This window comes from Hyperolius riggenbachi, chromosome 3, assembly GCF_040937935.1.
Source record: "Hyperolius riggenbachi isolate aHypRig1 chromosome 3, aHypRig1.pri, whole genome shotgun sequence".
NCBI classification, from domain to species: domain Eukaryota; kingdom Metazoa; phylum Chordata; class Amphibia; order Anura; family Hyperoliidae; genus Hyperolius; species Hyperolius riggenbachi.
The window spans coordinates 69,072,117-69,091,636 of NC_090648.1; the positions used below are offsets into that span (position 1 = coordinate 69,072,117).

The 19,520-nt window shown below is 45.1% G+C and overlaps 1 protein-coding gene across 7 annotated transcripts in view; it reads left to right on the plus strand.

Moving 5' to 3' along the window:
* Positions 1-19,520, plus strand: part of LOC137562723 (potassium channel subfamily T member 2-like) — a 413,123-nt gene that overhangs the window by 271,988 nt on the left and 121,615 nt on the right. For all 7 annotated transcript variants that reach the window (XM_068274345.1, XM_068274348.1, XM_068274349.1 and 4 more), the window contains 4 exons: positions 3,868-4,032; positions 8,618-8,754; positions 15,764-15,827; positions 18,019-18,127. In XM_068274345.1, coding sequence (XP_068130446.1) covers positions 3,868-4,032; positions 8,618-8,754; positions 15,764-15,827; positions 18,019-18,127 — 475 coding nt within the window. The remainder of the gene's footprint in view (positions 1-3,867; positions 4,033-8,617; positions 8,755-15,763; positions 15,828-18,018; positions 18,128-19,520) is intronic.

The window sequence follows — 19,520 nt, forward strand, 5'->3', positions numbered from 1 at the left end:
AAAATAACATTTAGCTCTGTCTACTATAATCATTTCAGATATGTCCCAGAGTTGTAAACAGAGAAGCAAGGCATCTGGTTATTTCCGTTGAAGCAGAGAACTATAGACTCACCTACATAGGATGTTTTGAGCGCTAAAACGTTTATTTCTTGTTCCTTGCAAGCCAATTAGACACTGCAGGATGATGGCAATTAAGGGGTGTTCTGTACACCAGTGTGAGTGCCGTCGCCATGGCAGCACATAAGTGATATCCGAACTTCCTGGCAATTTTTAGAAAATTATAGCTGGCTTCAAATTGAGGCAGGATGTTAGATGACATTGTAAAGTGGTGTTGTGTGGCATAAACGCGTTGTGCGGGTCCACTTTAATTGCTGCTTATGTGGCAGTCACCTGTGCCTGCGCTTCCTGTGAGCGCTACGGCTGTATTGCCTTCTGGATAATGACATATTTACAGTTCAGTTGGATTCCTGCTCTTTCATGTAAGGTAGATGTATTCTCTACAAGGGGTTGGTAACAGTACAAGGATGTGCGGTCACAGGAGGGACCATAATAACCGTGCTGGTGGGAAAGGAGGGGATATAATTTACCATGTTTTCTGTTCTGCTTACATCTGTTGGATCCTGGACCCCTGCCTCTCTCTCAGTCTTCCTATTTCTCTGTAGCGCCTTCCCCCCCCCCTCCCTCCCGCCACCTCTGTCTTCTCCCCGGGAGTCTTGTACTGAGCTTCACAGATTCACAGAGATGTCTTGCTCAGTTATGATGACAGTCGTCACGAGACGAGCTGACAGATGTGGGTGCTGCAAGAGAATGCATGATCAGCAGTTTTATACGGTTAACCTGTCATTGTCACGGGAACTCTGTTATTGCCGTCAAAAAGCTCTGCATTATAGATGACGCTCTTGAAAAAAGGTTGATGTCACCTGGTCACTGTGTCCTCTGTGGCAGGCTCAAGTCTAGAATGCTTCAATTTTTTCCCCCCTAGCCTTTGTTAAAGTTATAATTTTATTTAAAGTGTAACTGAAGGGAAAAAACATCCCCAATGGGTACTTACCTCAGTAGAGGGAGGCCTATGGATATTTCAGAGGGTTTCCCTGTCTCTCTCGTTGCCACCGATCCAGTGTGTGGAGCCCCAAGACCTCATCAACAAGGGCTTTGTTGAGTGGTGCATGTGGCTGCTCTACCATGAAAAAGCGTGGCCACACACTGCATAGATGCACGATACCTCGCCCCTACTCAGTAACACGGAGCCACTCATGATCCAGAAGGTCCAGCGCTGGAATCGGAGGTCTGTAGGAGGATGTGGGAACACTCTGGAGGATCCAGAGGATTCCCTCTACTGAAGTATCTGACTTTTTTTCTTGTGGATCCCACAAGTTTGCTTTAACTGTCTTGGGACTGCTGATAGATAAAACTACACTGCACTTGTGGCTGCCCTTGTGGCTGCCACACAATCCCCACAACAGGGATATGTGAGGGAGCAGGCTGGTGTTGTACTTTGTTCTCTGGTTGAACTCGATGGACGTATGTCTTTTTTTCAACCAAAATAACTATGTAACTATGTAAAGCGGCGTAGTACGGAACTCAATAGTGTGTCCACGCCGGCACAGTTCTGTACATCGGTCAGGAAACATTTTTATTGGCTTCTGACCGCCTGATCACTGTGAGCCAATCACAGTGATCAGAAAGTGAAAAACTGAAAAAAAAGGCCTCTGGTCCTTAAAGGGTCCAGGGGCTTCAGTCCGAAATGGGTTAAGAAAATGTGTTAAAGTGGGTCGCTTATCAATAATGCCAGACAAGCACGTTACAGCTATTAGCCCTTTTTTAAAGATGCAAAGCGGTTTCTCTTGTCATTTAAGGTAAAACTGAAACCTCCTACACAAGCTAGATGCTGTAAATGTTGTTAAAAACGAACGTTCCACAACTAGTCATCACAAAATAGATTGTAAAACAGGCAGCAGAAAGACATAAACAAATAACCACCATCTGAGTGAGATCTGTGTGGTAGTGACGGGGAGGCAGCCATACAAGTCACAGACAGGGTGGCCCTGGCAGCATGGGAGGCACCTGCTGTAGGTGAGGCCCCAAGCGGCTGCTTGGTTAGCTTAGGCCAAGCAGTGCTCCTGCATCAGGGCTAGCGTTTGCTGCAAAATAATAATTGTAAGGGGGTAACATCAGGGCTAGCCATGGCTGTAAAATCATCACTCTAAGGGGGTAACATTAAGGCTAGGCAGAGGGTTTTGTGTTAGGTAACATCTGGGATAGCCATTACTGCAGGATAATTGTAAGGGAGTAACATCTGGGCTAGCCGTAGTTGGAGTCCAGGGCGTAACTATAAGGGAGCAGCGCCTGTGACCCCAGAGCTGTAAGGAGGCGCAACTACTACTAAACTCACTCTGATAAAGAGGTCCATTCTCCAGATCAGGCGTCTTTGTGGCTACACTTGTTATGGGTGTGACGATCATGATGTCCACACTTGTTTTATGACCCCTGTAAGATGCCAATCCCCCCCCCCCCAGGCTGTGAGGGTCACAAGTGGTAGGTAAGGGAAAGGGTGTAAATATTATGGTGCCCCATCAAACTTTTGCTGGGAGGCCTCATGATTTGTAGTTCCTTCCCTGGTTTGTGGGTTAGTGTTAGCGGGTTAGTGTTAGAGCGTAGCATTTGGGCTAGGCTTGGTCAGAGAGTTAGTGTTAAGGCAAGAGAAGGAGCATTATCAATGCAATCATAAGGTTTTGCCAGCACCAAACGCTCAGCATTTATAGTTTTGAACTAAGAAAAGGCACCAAATTATCATTGCCAAGAACATATGTATATACATTTTGATGGCCTTACTGCTTGTGTCATCAGAAGACTTCCCAACACAGATGGACAGTAGCAAGGTCCTTCAAGTGAATGTAAATTGAAATAAAATAACAACTGATACTAACGTATGGGGAGGGAAGACTCTGGGTCCTATAGAGCCTTCCCGCTCCTCTCACAGTTCCCTCGTTCCAGAGCTGTCGCCTCCGTTAGCGGTATTCAGCTGATGGATCAAATACTACTCAGTGCAGCAGCGACAAGGCTTTGGAAGTCATCGGGAGTCCAAGTGCTCCCAAAGACGGGCGGCTCCGAACTGCGCCAATGCAAACACGCTCTCTCACACTCACACATCCACAGTACGGAGCCGCCTGTCTTTAAGAGCACTTGGACTCACGAAGACTTCCGAAGCCTCCTCCGGTGGCAGATTGGAACGAGGTGACGGAGCAGGAACGACGGGACCAGGAGAGGAACGGGAAGGATCTATAGTACCGAGAGTCTTCCCTCACCCTAGGTGAGTATCTGTTTATTTTTTTTTTTACTTTAATTTACATTGGCTTTCATACCTTCCAGCAGCTGTGGTGATTCAAGGTCCTGCCGACCTTCCCACTGACATCAGGTATCCGACTACTCGCAATTAGGAAATATATTAGGTAACAATTGTCAGAAGTCACTTGCTTAATATGTAATTGTACTTCCTTTTAATTTATATTATTTATTATTATGTTTAGCCATTCTAAATAAATATATATGAAAATTGGCAGCAACAGTGGGTTGCCTTGCCTTACCTAATGGCTAGAAACGGCCCTGCTCTGCATTGCACAGTACATAACACTGGGCAAAGCGTCAGGTGCACATATGTGCAATAATGACTATCAAAGCTACCCAAATGAGTCAGATTGTGGTTTGCCTGGCAGGACTGCAGTCTAATATCTGTACACAGCCTAACAGATGGACAGGGCAGCACCGACACACAATCCCGGGACCTTGAGAAAGCAGAAACACTTTACAGCTAAACGTTATCAGTATGTTGAGACTTTGTTCTAAAATCAGGTTTTTAATGTCATTCAGTTTGAGCAGCTGGTGTTCCTCTGGATGGAGAGACAGAAGTCTGGGGGGAATTACAGCCGCTACCGAGCACAGACGGAGAAGCATGTGGTCTTGTGTGTCAGCTCCTTAAAAATAGATCTGCTCATGGATTTCCTGAACGAGTTCTACGCACACCCTCGACTGCAGGTAAGGAGGCCCCTTATGTTACACCATACACCACCCACTGCATACACCCCCAACTGCAGGTAAGGAGGGCCCTTATGTTACACCATACACCCCCACTGCATACACCGCCCACTGCATACACCACTCACTGCATACACCCCTCGACTGCAGGAAACGAGGGCCCTTATGTTACACCGTACACCACCCACTGCATATACCACCCACTGCAGGTAAGGGGGACCCTCATGTTACACCGTACACCCCCACCGCATACACGACCCACTGCATACACCCCCAGCTGCATACACTCCAAGCTGCAAACACCCCCAACTGCATGCACCCCTGACTGCAGGTAAGGAGGACCCTTATGTAACACCATACACCACCCACTGCATACACCACCCACTGCATGCGCCCCTACTGCAGGTAAGGAGGACCCTTATGTTACACCGTAACCACCCATTGCATACACCACCCACTGCATGCACCCCTGACTGCAGGTAAGGAGGACCCTTATGTTATATCATACACCACCCACTGCATACACCACCCACTGTATGCACCTCTTACTGCAGATAACGAGGACCCTCATGTTACACCATATACCACCTCACTGCATACACCACCCACTGCATGCACCCCTACTGCAGGTAAGGAGGACCCTTATGTTATACCGTACACCACCCACTGCATATACCACCCACTGCAGGTAAGGGGGACCCTCTTGTTACACACTGCATACACCACCCACTGCATACATCACACACTGCATGTAAGGGGGAGGCTTATGTTACACCATAACCACCCACTGCAGGTAAGGGGGAGGCTTATGTTACACCATAACCACCCACTGCAGGTAAGGGGGAGGCTTATGTTACACCATAAGGCGGACCCTTGTGTCACAGCATACACATCTGACTGCAGGTAAGGCGGACCCTTGTGTCACAGCATACACATCTGACTGCAGGTAAGGCGGACCCTTGTGTCACAGCATACACATCTGACTGCAGGTAAGGAGGACCCTTGTGTCACAGCATACGGTACACACCCAACCACAGGTAAGGAGGACCCCTGTGTCACAGCATATACCTCCTACTGCAGGTAAGGTGTGTCACAGTGTACACCCCTAATTGCAGAAGCTGCAGATAATTTAAGGAGGACCCTTGTATCACAGCATACAACCCCATCCTCAGGTAAGGGGCACTCTTGTATCACAGCATACAACCCCATCCTCAGGTAAGGGGCACCCTTGTGTTACAGTATACACCCACATCTACAAGTAAAGAGAAAAGAATCCTAGAATATGAGTATTTAGGACATGTTAAAGTAGAACCTTTTAAACTTTTTCATTCAGCCAGCCCTTTTGCTCTTCTAATGCCGTCTTAGCACTGAACACACAGCACAGCTGTCTTGTCTCTGCACACAGAGAGCAGACAGGCAAGGGTTATAGGAAGGAAGGATATGAGGAGAAGAGCAACTGCATAGAGCTACAAATACATGGTCAAATTTCAACACTACTTTCAGCTGTCTGGATTACGAAGAGGAAAAGTTTGACAGTGTAAGAAACTGCAACAGTGCTTTTAGCAAACACCTCTTTTTCAGGATTTAGTAATGGATTAATATACTGTATCTGTTCCACTGCAGGGTCCCAACTAGTTCACCACTAAAGTTTGTCCCCTTATGGACCAGAGCAATTTTTACATTTTATGCATTATCCCTTCCATTCACCAATAACTTTATCACTACTTATCACAACAAAATGATCTCTATCTTGTTTTTTTTTTTTTTAAACACCAATTGTTCTTTCTTTGGGTGGTACATTTTGCTAAGAATTATTTTATTCTAACTGCATTCTAACAGGAATAATAAGAAAAAAATGCATTATTTCTCAGATTTCAGCCATTAGATTTAAAACAATACATGCTACTGTGGGTAAACCTCACGCATTTTATTTGCCCATTTGTCCCAGTTATTACAACGTTCAAATTATTTTGCGTCCATCACTAATTACAAGTCCTTATTTGCAAAAATAACAGTAATATACCCTCATGACATACATATTAAAAAAGTTGAGTCCTTAAAGAGAACCCGAGGTGGTTTCTAATAATCCTAATAGCACACAGAGGCTGGGTCTGCATATAATGCCCAGCCTCTGTTGCTACATTGTTTCCCCCCAGGCCCCCTCTGCGCTCTGCTGTGCCCCCATAAATCACACAGCCGGCTAGCGACACGCAGTGTGTCGCAGCCGGCTGTTTACCTCTGCATGTGTCAGTCTGGCCGCTCCCCTGCCTCCTCTATGACGCCAATCCCCACCCGCGTCCCTTCCCTCCCCGTTGATTGGAGGGAAGGGACTGTCATTTATGGGGGACAGCAGGAGAGCGCAGGGGGGGGGGCCTGGGGGGAAACAGTATAGCAACAGAGGCTGGGCATTATATGCAGACCCAGCCTCTGTGTGCTATTAGGATTATTACAAACCACCTCGGGTTCATAGGCAAATGCAGGGGGGGATTACAGCTGCCCGGAATCCCCCTCAGACCAGGGCTGGTGCAGTATCTGGGGACAAGCACTAGTTGAGACACCAGAATATCTGCAGGTATCCTGCAGCTCACAGCACCGCCCCCTTTCTTTCCCTGCTTCAGTTGACTTTGGATGTAGCAGCAGCAGGTGTACAGGGCATGGAGCAGTAGTGTGTGTACAGAGCATGGAGCAGCAGTGTGTGTACAGAGCATGGAGCAGCAGCGTGTGTACAAAACATGGAGCAGCAGTGTGTGTACAGAGCATGGAGCAGCAGTGTGTGTACAGAGCATGGAGCAGCAGTGTGTGTACAGAGCATGTAGCAGCAGCATGTGTACAGAGCATGTAGCAGCAGCATGTGTACAGAGCATGGAGCAGCAGTGTGTGTACAGAACACGGAGCAGCAGTATGTGTACAGAGCATGGAGCAGCTCTGCGGAACTTAGAGCACAGAGCCAGGTAAAAGCACAGCCCTGTGTGACCGATGTGTGAAGGCTTCACTTTCCCCTTGATTACCAATGTTGGCTGTCCTCATTATTATCTGTATCCAAACTGTTCCTGATTGTTCCTGGTCGGTCAGACAGGAAATTGCATTTTGTGTAACCAGCCTGATGTCCTACCATAATATTATACTGTATTGTGCGTGGCTGAGTGAGACCTTTCAGGAGTCCCCCCCCCCCCCCTTAAAATCCTGGGTTTGCCCCTGGGGTTCTCTTTAAAGTAACTATTTATGTATTTTTTTAAATGACGCTTATATTTATTTAATAAAAGCATTTAGTTTGTTAACTATGGGAAGGGAGGTAAGGGGTTAATTAATGGGGTATTTCATGTATTTGTATTTATTGTGATGTATGTAGGTGTAATTTTACTATTTTCCCGCTAGATGTCCCCCTCCCTTTATTCTCCTCCTGTGTACTGTGAACAAGTACACAGGAAGTATAGCGTGTATGCTTTACTTTCACCTTTTCCAACGACTATCGGCATCTCATTGATCACAGGCACTTTGATCGGTGAATGGGAATTGTGTTCCCATCCACTGATCAGTGTACTAATAGGCGGCAACGAGAATGTACGCAGGAGTGCGCACACGCAGCAGGCAATCCCAGTGAGGTATGTATATGTATGCCCCTGGGTGGGACTTAAGATACCGCCAGCTGCTACGGAAGATTAGGTATGTATAAACCCTCCCTCACCCACCCGCCCGGCTGCTGCACCCTGTCTCACCCTCCCGTCACTCAGGTTCGTGTCGGCCCATGCCCCCATCCCCGTGAATGTGAAGAAACATTCCATTTTACATTGCCCCAATGCTGCTGCATTTTTTGTCAGGATCCGTTCCGCTAAGCAGAACGGTCAGGAAAATTAGGGCCTGCAGCAATTTTTAGGCCAGGGGATACTTTAGGCCAGGGGACCGGAACGTACGGAACGCAGGGCCGGATTTAAGACAAGGCCTCATAGGCCATGGCCTAGGGCACCACAGGATCAAGGGTGGGTGGGCAGCAGGCTAAACTAGGGGGAAGGGTACCTGGCTACCTATACTGGAGGTAGGGGGGTCATCAAATTGTACAGGAAGGGGGGAGGTCATCTGGCTTCTAATACTAGAGGGAAGGGGGAGGAGTCATCTGGCTACCTATACTGGAGTGAAGGGAGGGGGGGGGGGGTCTTCAGGCTATCATCTAAACTAGAGGAAGGGGGTTCATCTGGCTACCTACACTGGAGGGGGATCCTTTCACGTTCCGCTTGTACAGTGTACGTTTCGGTTCCGATCCGGAAAAAAAACACTAATGTGAACCGGGCCTTAATGCATTTGGAATTCATCCTGCTGTGACATCATCACCACATCGATAACACTTCTTTCCCCAGTGTTTTTCTTTATGTGAGCAGGCACCACTGCACTTATACCGGAGTGTTCTGAAACGAACATTCCCTGTTATACGATGAGTACTCGGGATGTGGGCCATCTAGAATGACTAGCCTAGGGCTGCCATGCACTGTCTATAGTACTGCTTTCATCAATTATGCCTGCTTATTACCGGATGTGCTATTTTTACAGTGTTAGTAGTATGTGATTAATAGTAATGACATTTCCTATGCAGGATCATTACGTTGTCCTTCTGTGTCCGACTGAAATGGATCTGCCTGTGAGGAGAGTCCTGCAGATTCCCCTGTGGGCTCAGCGTGTGATCTACCTACAAGGCTCTGCCTTAAAGGATCAGGACCTCATGAGGGCAAAGTAAGTTATGACAGCAATCTCACACATTGCCAGGAGAAGCGACATTCTCTGCTAGTCAGCAGCACTGATGGCAGTTACAGAAATTGAGGATAACTAATTATAGAACTAGGGTTTTTTTTGTTACACTTAAAGTAAGCCTGAGGCAAACCTAAGGTAAAAAACAGATACTTACCTAGGAAGATGGTATCCTCTGGATCCTTTAGAGAGCAGGGATGTCAAACCGGTCCTACGAGGGCCGAGGTCCTCACACATTTTTGACACAGCTCAAATTAATTGATGGGTCTGAATCAGGAAAGGTGTGGTCCATCAGGTAGAACACATTCCTCTCTTTCTCAGTCCATCCTAAACACTGGCATGGATCTGGCCCTCCAGGCATGGAGTTCCACACCTGTGCTCTAGAGGCTTGCCGTGTCCTCCTGGAGACCACTGCACCGTTAAGCGTGGAAGTCTGTGCACGACACAATAAGTGCACATGATAGCGCTCAGTGGTTTGGGGCACACATACGCAGAACGAAGGGAATCCCAGTGAGTTACTTACCCAGCAGGCGCTATGCCTATGATCCTTTCGGCGCACTCTGCTGCAGGGTCATATGTCTGCCATTTTTTACGTTGCAGTGGGATACGGCAGGAGCATTGCATCCCCACTGCAACGCAAAAAATAGATGCAAAACCAGCCTCATAGAAGGTGGTTTGAGATTCTGGTTTCCAGCTCCTCTAACCTGGTTGTCCACAATGTATGACATCCTGTGCAGGAGGAATAACTATTTGGCAATCTGTTCTATGTTTCACAAGCTTGGGAAGACCCAGAGAGCTCATGGTGACCCAGAACCACTAGGAGAGTATAAGGGGACCGAAAGAGACACAAAAGCCCTCCTACTAAAAAGCAGCTCTGAATATAATTGTTTTGTCTTCTTAAAACAGGAAGTGTTTGCAATAATTCAGCTTTAACTATGGTCACATCACATGTTTATTATCTCTGCTGGTCATCGATATGTATCTGTCACTTACAGTAACAATCTGAAAAATCTGACAGGATTTGGATTAGTCAATTTCTTCTTGGTGGATTCTCAGGGTTTTCTTTATCTTTGAAAACATTTACTGAATGCCAATTGCTCCGCTCAACCTTCAAAGTAAAGTACAAACAAGGAGGGAGGATGGCCAACATCTTTGTATAAATTCTTCCCATGGAGTGCTTTTGTAACAAATATAAGAAATACTAAGCCCTCCTTAAAAAGAAGCACTTGTCCAAAACTTGTCAGATTTTTACTACCTTCTACAGTCCCATCTCTCTGTTCTCTTTTGAGGCCCTCCCCTAGCCTGCTGATTGGATAACGTGGAGTAGCAGCACACTGATACATCATTGGAGGAGACTGCTGTATCCTCCTGCAGGCAAGCACCCAGCTTATTGTAGCAGAGATTGGCTCACAATTTAGCCTCCTCCCACCACCCTGAAAGCTGCTGTTAAAGCGGATCTGAGATGAAAAAAACTATAACAAGTAACTTGTCTATATATCTTATGTAAAGTTTAGATGATTTACACAGCAAATCTAGCTGCAAACAGCTTTAATAGAATATGATTATTTATTCCTGTGATACAATGACAGCAGCCATGTTGTTTGTAAACATTACACAGAGGCAGGCTTATCTGCATCTTGAGCAAAAAAAAAACCTAATCCATGAGCCCTTGCTACTGCCAAGGCTCTCTGAAAAGCTGTGGGCGTGGCTTTTTTAGTTTATAGGGAATTAGGGTATTAAAACAAAAACAAAAACGTATTTGGCTTGAGGAATGCCCTATAAACAATAGGAAAGGAACACAATTATGCAATGAGTAAAAGTTAACCTTGGATCCACTTTAAGAAGATTACAAGAGGCTGAATCAAAAGCTGTATTCAAACAGAATGTATTCCTTCTATGAATGCAAAAACTTCACTTTAATCTTTATCTTAATTACCTTGAATCTCTTGCCAGTCTCACCCATTAACCAGTCTCAACCCATTTTGTACTAATTATGACTGGGAAGTACACTATGGCATTTCTCAACAACTGCCAAGTCACTTCATGGACAGGGGTGTGACTACAGGGGAGCAGCCAATGCGATCGCAGGGGGGCCCAGAGCTGTAAGGGGGCATCAACTGCTACTTCACTCTCTCAGATACAAGGCTCCAGCCTTCAGATCACATGTTTTGTGGCTACACTTGTTATGGGTGTGATGATCCTGATGGCCACACTTGTTCTATGACCCTTGTTAGATGGGCCCCCCAGGCTCTGAGGGTGACCAGGAGTAGACAAGGGAAAGGGTGTGAGCATTAGGGGGTCCCATCAAGACTTTTTAGTTATGCCACTGTTCATGGAACTATAGTAAGATGGATCTGTCAGTGTCTTTAATTTTGAAAACTGGCAGTACTGCTTATATGAAGGTGCCACTGACCTTGGCCTACACTGAATCCAGGATGTAAAGTTGATCCGAGATGAACTTTTACACATTGCATAATTGGGTTCCTTTCCTATTGTTTATAGGGCATTCCTCAAGCCAAATACTTTTTTTGTTTTTATTTTAATGCTCTAATTCCCTACAAACTAAACAAGCCACGCCCACAGGTTTTCAGAGAGCCAAGGCATTTCCAGACAGTAGTAAGCTGCTCAGCTGGGAGCTCAGTCTGGGCAGGAGGAGGGGGAGGTATTACTAGCCAGAGGTTTCAGAGGCAGAGGGGAGGAGGGGGGGGGATCAGTTTTTTTTGCACAAGATACAGATAAGCCTTCCTTTGTGTAATGTTTACAAACAACATGGCTGCTTTCACTGTATCACAGGAAGAAATAATCCTATTCTATTAAAGCTGTTTGCAAACTTTAGATAAGATATATAGACAAGTTACTTGTTATAGTTAGTTTTTCATCTCGGATCCGCTTTAAAGTAATCCTGAAGTGAAAGGGATACGGAGGCTTGATATACTTATTTCCTTTTAAACAATGCACATTTCCCGGTGTTCCTGCTGATCCTCTTCCTCTAATACTTTTAGCCATATACCCTGAACAAGCATGCAGCACATCAGATGTTTGACTGAAGTCTGTCTGGCATGGGCATAGCAATCACCCCTGCGACAACTGCCATCGCTGGGCGGCCCAGTGGCTTTGGGGTCCCTTCCTCCTCCCTCTCCCCAATCTGCAGCCAATTAGCAAAAAAAAACTCCACAATTGCTCATAAAACCATCCCTGCCACCTCCTCCTGCCATGCAGAGAAGCAGTGTCTGGAAGCAGGAAAACAATGCCAGATGCTCCCGCTACAGCAGAACACTCCCTGCTGCCATTTGCCGGCTCCCAGTCACATAGCTCTCATGGAGTTCAGGGACCAAGGGGGCCCCATGCTATTATTTTTGTTGGGGGACCCCAGGGCTGGATTTACCATAAGGCACTGTAGGCACGCGCCTACAGGCGCCTGATGATGGAGGGCTCACTCCCCTCCCCTAGCGCTTCCCTCCTTCCCTATGCAGAATCCTGAGCAGAGCTTAAATGAGAGTTTAGTCACTTGGCTCTCGGCATTCCACTGACGAGATCTCCCTTTAGTCGGGGCACCACTAGCTGGCTACCTATTGTTAAGGGACACCTGTAACTACCTATGTACCCTACTGGTTAGGGAGAAGTCACAGCTAGGTCAGACGCCACACTTGTGGTGCAGTTTAGGGGGGTCTGTGGGTTTCTGGAGGGTGAAGTATAGGATGCCAGGACATCTGTGCCTATAGGCTCCTGTGACGTAAATCCGGGCCTGGGGGGCCCTATTAAGTCTAGTTACGCATCTGCTGTCTGGATTAGCTGCATGCTTGTTTCAGGTGTGTGATCCAGACCCTGAACAGAAAGCCCTGTGGCTGTTCTCACAAAACTATTTGCACCTCATCTAAGGTACAGGTTAAAAGCCAGATAGTTACACATAGCACTGTAATGGTGGCCACAAATTTATCTGTTCCATTTTACTGCAGTTCGATTAAAATGATCGGTTGTGTGAAAAAAATCAAGATAATTTTTTTTTTCAATTAAACATTTTGATTGAAATTGTTTTTCTTGATGAAAAGCCCTCGTAAAAATCAATTTTTGCAGAAATTGAATGGTGTGTGGTGGGTTGTATGAAAGTAATTTGAGCTAATAAATTTTAAGTTTACTTTCAAGTATAAAGAAACTTTATTTGTCAAAGTGACACTTTAGATAAAATGTATTTCCTCAATGTAATAAATGTAGTGTTGATGATTAAAATAGCTGAGGAACAGATTTGTTAATGTAAGGTACATTTTCTAAGGTTGTTTGTGCTGTGCCATATACATAGCAGTGATGGCACAGAGCACCCATACACATTTATGAATGAAAATAGATACATTACATCTAATTTATATCTTTTATTTGATCAATTTTGTTGTGATTGTGTCAAAATCAAACATACGTGTGTGGTACATTGGTTACAAGAGTCTAATTTTTAATTCAACCCCCCCAAAAAAAAAAAAAAAAAAAAAAACACAAAACAATCGAAATTGTCAAATATAAAAAAATTGTAACGTGTTGTCGCTACCATAAGTCAATAGGACCCACACTTGCACTACAATTTTGGGGGCATGAAAAAAGAAGGTACTTTGCAGTATAATATCACACACTGCCTGCAATTCCCATAGATAAAGATTATCGTCAGCTGATTGTTAAAGAGTACCGGAGCCGAAGTTCGGGTACAAAATCAGATACTTGCCTAAAGAGAGGGAAGCCGCAGCATCCTATTGAGGCTTTCCTCGCTACTCCGTTGTCCTCCATTGCTGAGCACCGCCCTCCGAAAGATTAGCAACAAGGCATTGTTGCTAATCACATTGGGGCCGCGCAGCTTCTCTTCCTATAGTGTGTCCGCGCATTAGCCGATAGAGCTTGCCCGCGCATGCGCAGTAAGAGGGAGCCGCAGGCTCTGTGCTACTGCGCATGCGCGAACGGCTTGCCTGGCTACTGCGCATCCATTCTCTAGGAAGAGGAGCTGTGCTGCCCCGATGTGGAGTGGGACCGCACTTAGCAACGGGGGACCATGAAGTAATGAGGTAAGCCTCAATAGGATCCTGAGGCTTCCAACTCTTAAGGTAAGTATCTGATTTTGATCTCGAGCTTCGGCTCGGATCACTTTAATGATGTTCATGTTAAAATGCACATTATAAACAGGAAATTGTCGGTGAAAAACTGCGGACATAAGTCCCTCCCCTCATCATGATCTCCTTTCAGTGTAGGCCTGAGATTGGTCATGGTTTCCTGGGCCGAAGAATGGATATGGAATATAAGGAAAGTAATTTTGCACATGGGAAGCTGTGTTGACTTACAAAAACTGAAATCACTGACAGTTTTACTTTGAGATTCGAATCTGCAAGTGGCTGCAATGAGTTTATAGCTTTTTTTCCTGTGATACATAATGCAAAAATATTACGTTTATTGCAGTCACAATTGTACATCCTACAATTTTAGCTACTAGAGGCTGCTATTCCTACTTATCTACCTTACTAACCATTTCTTTTTATGTCTTCTTTTCTCTCCCTTGTCTCATTTTTATCTTGTTTCCTACAACTCTCTCTCTCTCTCTCTCTCTCTCTCTCTCTCTCTCTCTCTCTCTCTCTCTCTCTTACTCCCCCCCTCTCTCTAATCTAATCTTCTGTTCTCATTTATGCACCTCTACAATTTTCTCACGCTTACACTCTTTTCTCTATTCTCTTTCTGCACTTGTCTGCCCCATGCTCCACTTTACATCCATCCTCTTCTCTTTCTTACCTTGTGTTCTTTCCCTCACCTACAACAATTTTTTTTATATTGCTTTTAAACTTGTCTTCTTGTATGCTTCCTTCTCTTCACTTTCTTCTGTTACTTTCTCCTCTTTCCTCTTTCTGTTACCTACCCTATTTCCTCATCCCTCACTTCTGCTACCTTCCCCATTTCCTCGTCCCTCGTTACTGTTATCTTCTCCATTTCCTCATCCCTCACTTTTGTTACGTTCCCCACTTCCATGTCCCTTACTTCTGTTACCTTCTTCATTTCCTTCTTCCTCTCTGTTACCGTCTCTATTTCCTCATTTTTGTTACCTTCCCCATTACTTCGTTCTTCACTTCTGTTACCTTCTCCATTTCCTCGTTCCTCATTTCTGTTACCTTCCCCATTACTTTGTCCTTCACTTCTGTTACCTTCTACATTTCCTCGTCCCTCACTTCTGTTACCTTCTACATTTCCTCGTCCCTCACTTCTGTTACCTTCTACATTTCCTCATTCCTCACTTCTGTTGCCTTCTCCATTTCCTAATTCCTCACTTCTGTTACCTTCTCCATTTTCTCATTCCTCACTTCTGTTACCTTCTCCATTTCCTTGTCTCTCACTTCTGTTACCTTCTACATTTCCTCGTCCCTCACTTCTGTTACCTTCTACATTTCCTCATTCCTCACTTCTGTTGCCTTCTCCATTTCCTAATTCCTCACTTCTGTTACCTTCTCCATTTTCTCATTCCTCACTTCTGTTACCTTCTCCATTTCCTTGTCTCTCACTTCTGTTGCCATTTTCATTTCCTCATCCCTAACTTCTGTTACCTTCTCCTTTTCTATGTTCCACACTGCTGTTTCTTCTCTTCTGGCCCCATTACCACCTTATGTCTTCTTTTGGTATTTGGTCCTTCTGTTTCTCTTCCTCTGGTGCCTACTTTACCTCCATCTTCTCTGCTATGTTCTTCACCTTCTTGTTGTGTTTGCGTAACTTTATTCCATCTTCTTCTGATGCTCCTTCAACCTTTTCACCTTCGGTTACCTTTATCACTGCTTCTGTTACCTTCCTGACCTTCCTGTCTTCTTCTGTTACCCTCTTTATCTATTCTGCTCTATTTCTAATACTTCTAACATCTTCTACCCTTTGCTCCACATCTTTCTCTTCTTACCATACATATTCCCCACCATACTACTTCCTTTTTGTTTCTTCTTCTTCGTCCTTTCTCTTTCTTCTGCTTCCCCCCTCTTGTTATCTCCTATAGAATTGATGACGCGGAGGCCTGCTTTATCCTCAGCAACCGCTTTGAAACAGACCGCATTGCAGCTGTATGTCTAAGAGGGCATGGGAAGGAGGGTGATCATTTAACTTATGTTATTAATTACTTGGCTTAATCTTTCAGCTTATACATCTTTAGGATAAAAATAGTGTGTATACATGGTTAAAGGGTACATTTAACTGGACCATTCAATAACGTTGTCCGATTGCTCAAACAGCTAATAGTGATTTGAGGACCAGGGACTCAACCGTGCGAAATGTATAACAGCAAAGGGAAAGGATTGGGTCTCCACCTGGATTTTGTAGTATTAGTTGATTTTATTCATACCATAGCCGCAACATAGCACAACATTTCGGCACGCAGACCTTTGTCAAGTGTAAAATGTTGTGCTACGTTGTGGCTATGGTACGAATAAAATTAGCTAATACTACAAAAATCAGGTGGAGACCCAATCCTTTCCCTTTGCTGTTGTACATTTAACAGGACACAATGACTATACATGAAGTGCTATTGATCATCATGTGAAGGTATGCTGCACAGTGGAGGCAAGTGTAGCTGTTTGTTTACTCTTACGTTATCCATACACTACTTGAACGACGCAACTTTTTATGCGTGACATCTACCACAAAAATGCTATCCCCAGTCATTGAATGCTGCCTGCAGGTTAATCGTGGGGCTGTTCATGACATCAAAATGCTTTGGTGGTAAAAAGTTTTTTGCCCAATTCAACATTTGAATGTTTTTCAAACAGTTTTTTTTGGGGGGGGGGGGGGGGGAAGCGGGGAATGGGCGGGGGAGAGGCAGAGCTTGGTCATTGAAGGGAGGGAAAGGGTTGTTTCTGACACCAGAGGGGGCATTTTGCAGGAGCTGCTTACTGGCAGTTTAGGGGGGGGGGGGGGGGGGGTGTGTGTGACAGTGCAGTGGACGGGGTGCAGAGAGCAGCGCAGAGGGCACACAGAAGCATGGCATGAACCAGGGGACATGCCTCTGTGTCCTATCTGCCTCCTCTGCTGTGCTGTTTCCCATCTGCCCCCTCTGCTCTGCCTCAGGTACACTTTAAAGGGAATCTGAATTGAAAATAAACTTATGATATAATGATTTGTATGTGTAGTAATGCTAAGAAATAAAACATTATTAGCACAGATATGAGTCTCATATTGTTTCCAGTACAGGAAGAGTTAAGAATCTTCCGTCGTTATCTATGCAAAAGAGCTTCTGTGAGCTCGGGGACTTTATAAAGTTGTGGACAGCACTGTCTTTTGAAGCTCTCATCTCAACTGTCTCTTATTTGTTTCTTCTTTATTTATGTTTTCTTCTGCAGAGAAAAGTTCAAAGGGTCAATAGCCTGCTCTGTGAAATAATTTAAAATGCGGAGTGTAGTGTGTAAACTGCAAATATTAGAGAGTGATGCAATGTTATTAAAAAAAAAAGCTATATACCTGAAAATAAAAATATGAGACTATTTTCTTTGCTACTAATGTTCTACTAATTATCCGTATTACACAAGCAATTCATTATACCATGAGGTTTTTTTTTGCTTCAGTGTCACTTTAAAGACTGGGTTCCATGGCTCCTCCAAATATTATTTCAATGACTGTATTTTAACATTTAATACAGAGTTCATGATATGTATATAGAGTGGGGTAAAAAGCACTGTATTAGCTGGGCCTATTTTTTACATAGAACCTCAAGCAACCAGAAAGCACCCCTTTCTGGCATCAGCCAATCCCCATCGGTGCTGCATAACCGCAATTCTACTATAAAATGATAATATGCTGATTAAACGAGCGAGTAGCAGAGATATTTGAAACTCATTAGCAATGGTACATGGCGGTCGGTGTCAAGAGGAGTGACCTTAATAAGGCCACTTAAATGCAGCCCATTAATACACAGTGTGATGAAAGACAGAGACAAGTCCGTATCATATGAGATGATGGGAGTTTATTACACAGTGAACTTGGGGCCAAGGCTCCTGACATCATGTTTCACTTATTTGTGCTGAAGTGAATTCGCTAACGCTGGTCTTTTAATCTTGACCCTGCGCTCATTACTACTTATGGTCGTCCGTTAGCTTTGATGCCTGTACGTGCCTGATCATCATTTTTACATTTTATCCACATGTCGTGCCTTTGATCAGGAAGTCAGTATGTTTTCTACTCTGCTGGTTCAACTTTCGTCTGTAAATACTGTATATCCCAGGGGCGAGTCTAGAGTTCTGAATGTCCTCTATTTTTCCTTAGGATCACCAGACCATCCTCCGGGCCTGGGCAGTGAAAGACTTCGCTCCAAACTGTCCTCTCTTTGTCCAAATTCTCAAACCCGAAAACAAATTTCATATTAAATTTGCAGGTACCGTATTTATTAGGCACAATTTTGCACCAGGAAAAGCATTTTACAGTGAAAGGTTTTTATGGAGACATTGTGCTTCTCGTGGAAAGGGAGAATGGCTGCGTACATGTAATTAAGCTGCCGGGAGATTTGGGCGCAGGGTAAAGCCGATAACGGCTCACCCTGCTCCTGCACAAGTCCCGGTGGCGTTAATTACTATTCCCCCTCCAGGTTGCTGTGGAAAGCGGGAAAATATGTACTTCGGCTGCCAGCTCTGCTGGTGGACGAATTAGGCTGATTTTATAGTAATTTGGGCGCCATCTTTTGACGGCACCCTAATTACTGTTTAAGTGCTGCTTTAGCCATATTTCCCATTACGGCCTATGGCGGTGCCGACTGCATCTAAATCCCCTGTTTTTAGTTGTTTCGAGAATGGCTGTCCTGGATAAAATCTGTGCAGGCAGATATTACTTTTTATTAATTTATAGTATAGACCCTGGTACTATATACTGTAGTGAATTTTTCCTTTGAATTGAGTTCGGACTTGTTGGCCAGTGAGGAATGCCAAACTTGAGATATTATTTTTTATTTATATAGCACCAACATATTCAGCAGCACTTTTCGAAGCACAATAAGACGACACGGAGAACATAGGTACAACCAAAAATGTACAGCAGCGCTCAAGCAGCACAAGTATTGCAACAAAACAGTAAACATTAAGAGGATGACCCTGCCCTTGCGAGCTTACAATCTAAAGGGTAGTGGGGGACACACTAGGTGGGTGGGTGGATGGATGTATATTTTGCCGTGAATAACAAAGGATCAGTTTACCTATAGGTAAATAAAGCTGAGCTAGTTACTCTTTAGTTCCTACAATAAAGGTGCGTACACATGCACTACTGTAATAAACAACGGGTCCGTCAGACCCTCCCGCCGGGCGGGCGTTCTGCCAACAGTAGTGCGTGTGTACAGTCTGTCAGGCAGACTGATCAGGCTGTTTCTGAACGATCCGCTGAGCGGATTGTTCAGAAACAGCCTGATCAGTCTACTAACAGACTTTACACACGCACTACTGTCGTCAGAACGCCCGCCCAGCAGGAGGGTCTGACGGACCAGTGGTTCATTACAGTAGTGTGTGTGTACGCACCTTAAAGGGAACCAGAGCTAAAGTAAAGAAAAGATTCTATACATACCTGGGGCTTCCACCAGCCCCATACACGCTGATCAATCCCACGCCGCCATCCACCGCTGCCCGCATCTACGAGAACCGGCTCCCGTCACGTCATCGGAGCTGGGCTACGCTGGAGAAGTGCGCCCTCTACGTATCTCTCCAGCGGCTGCTAGACTGGTTTCGACTGACGGAAGAGCGGGGAGCCGGTTCTCGTAGATGCGGGCAGCAGTGGGTGGCGGCGTG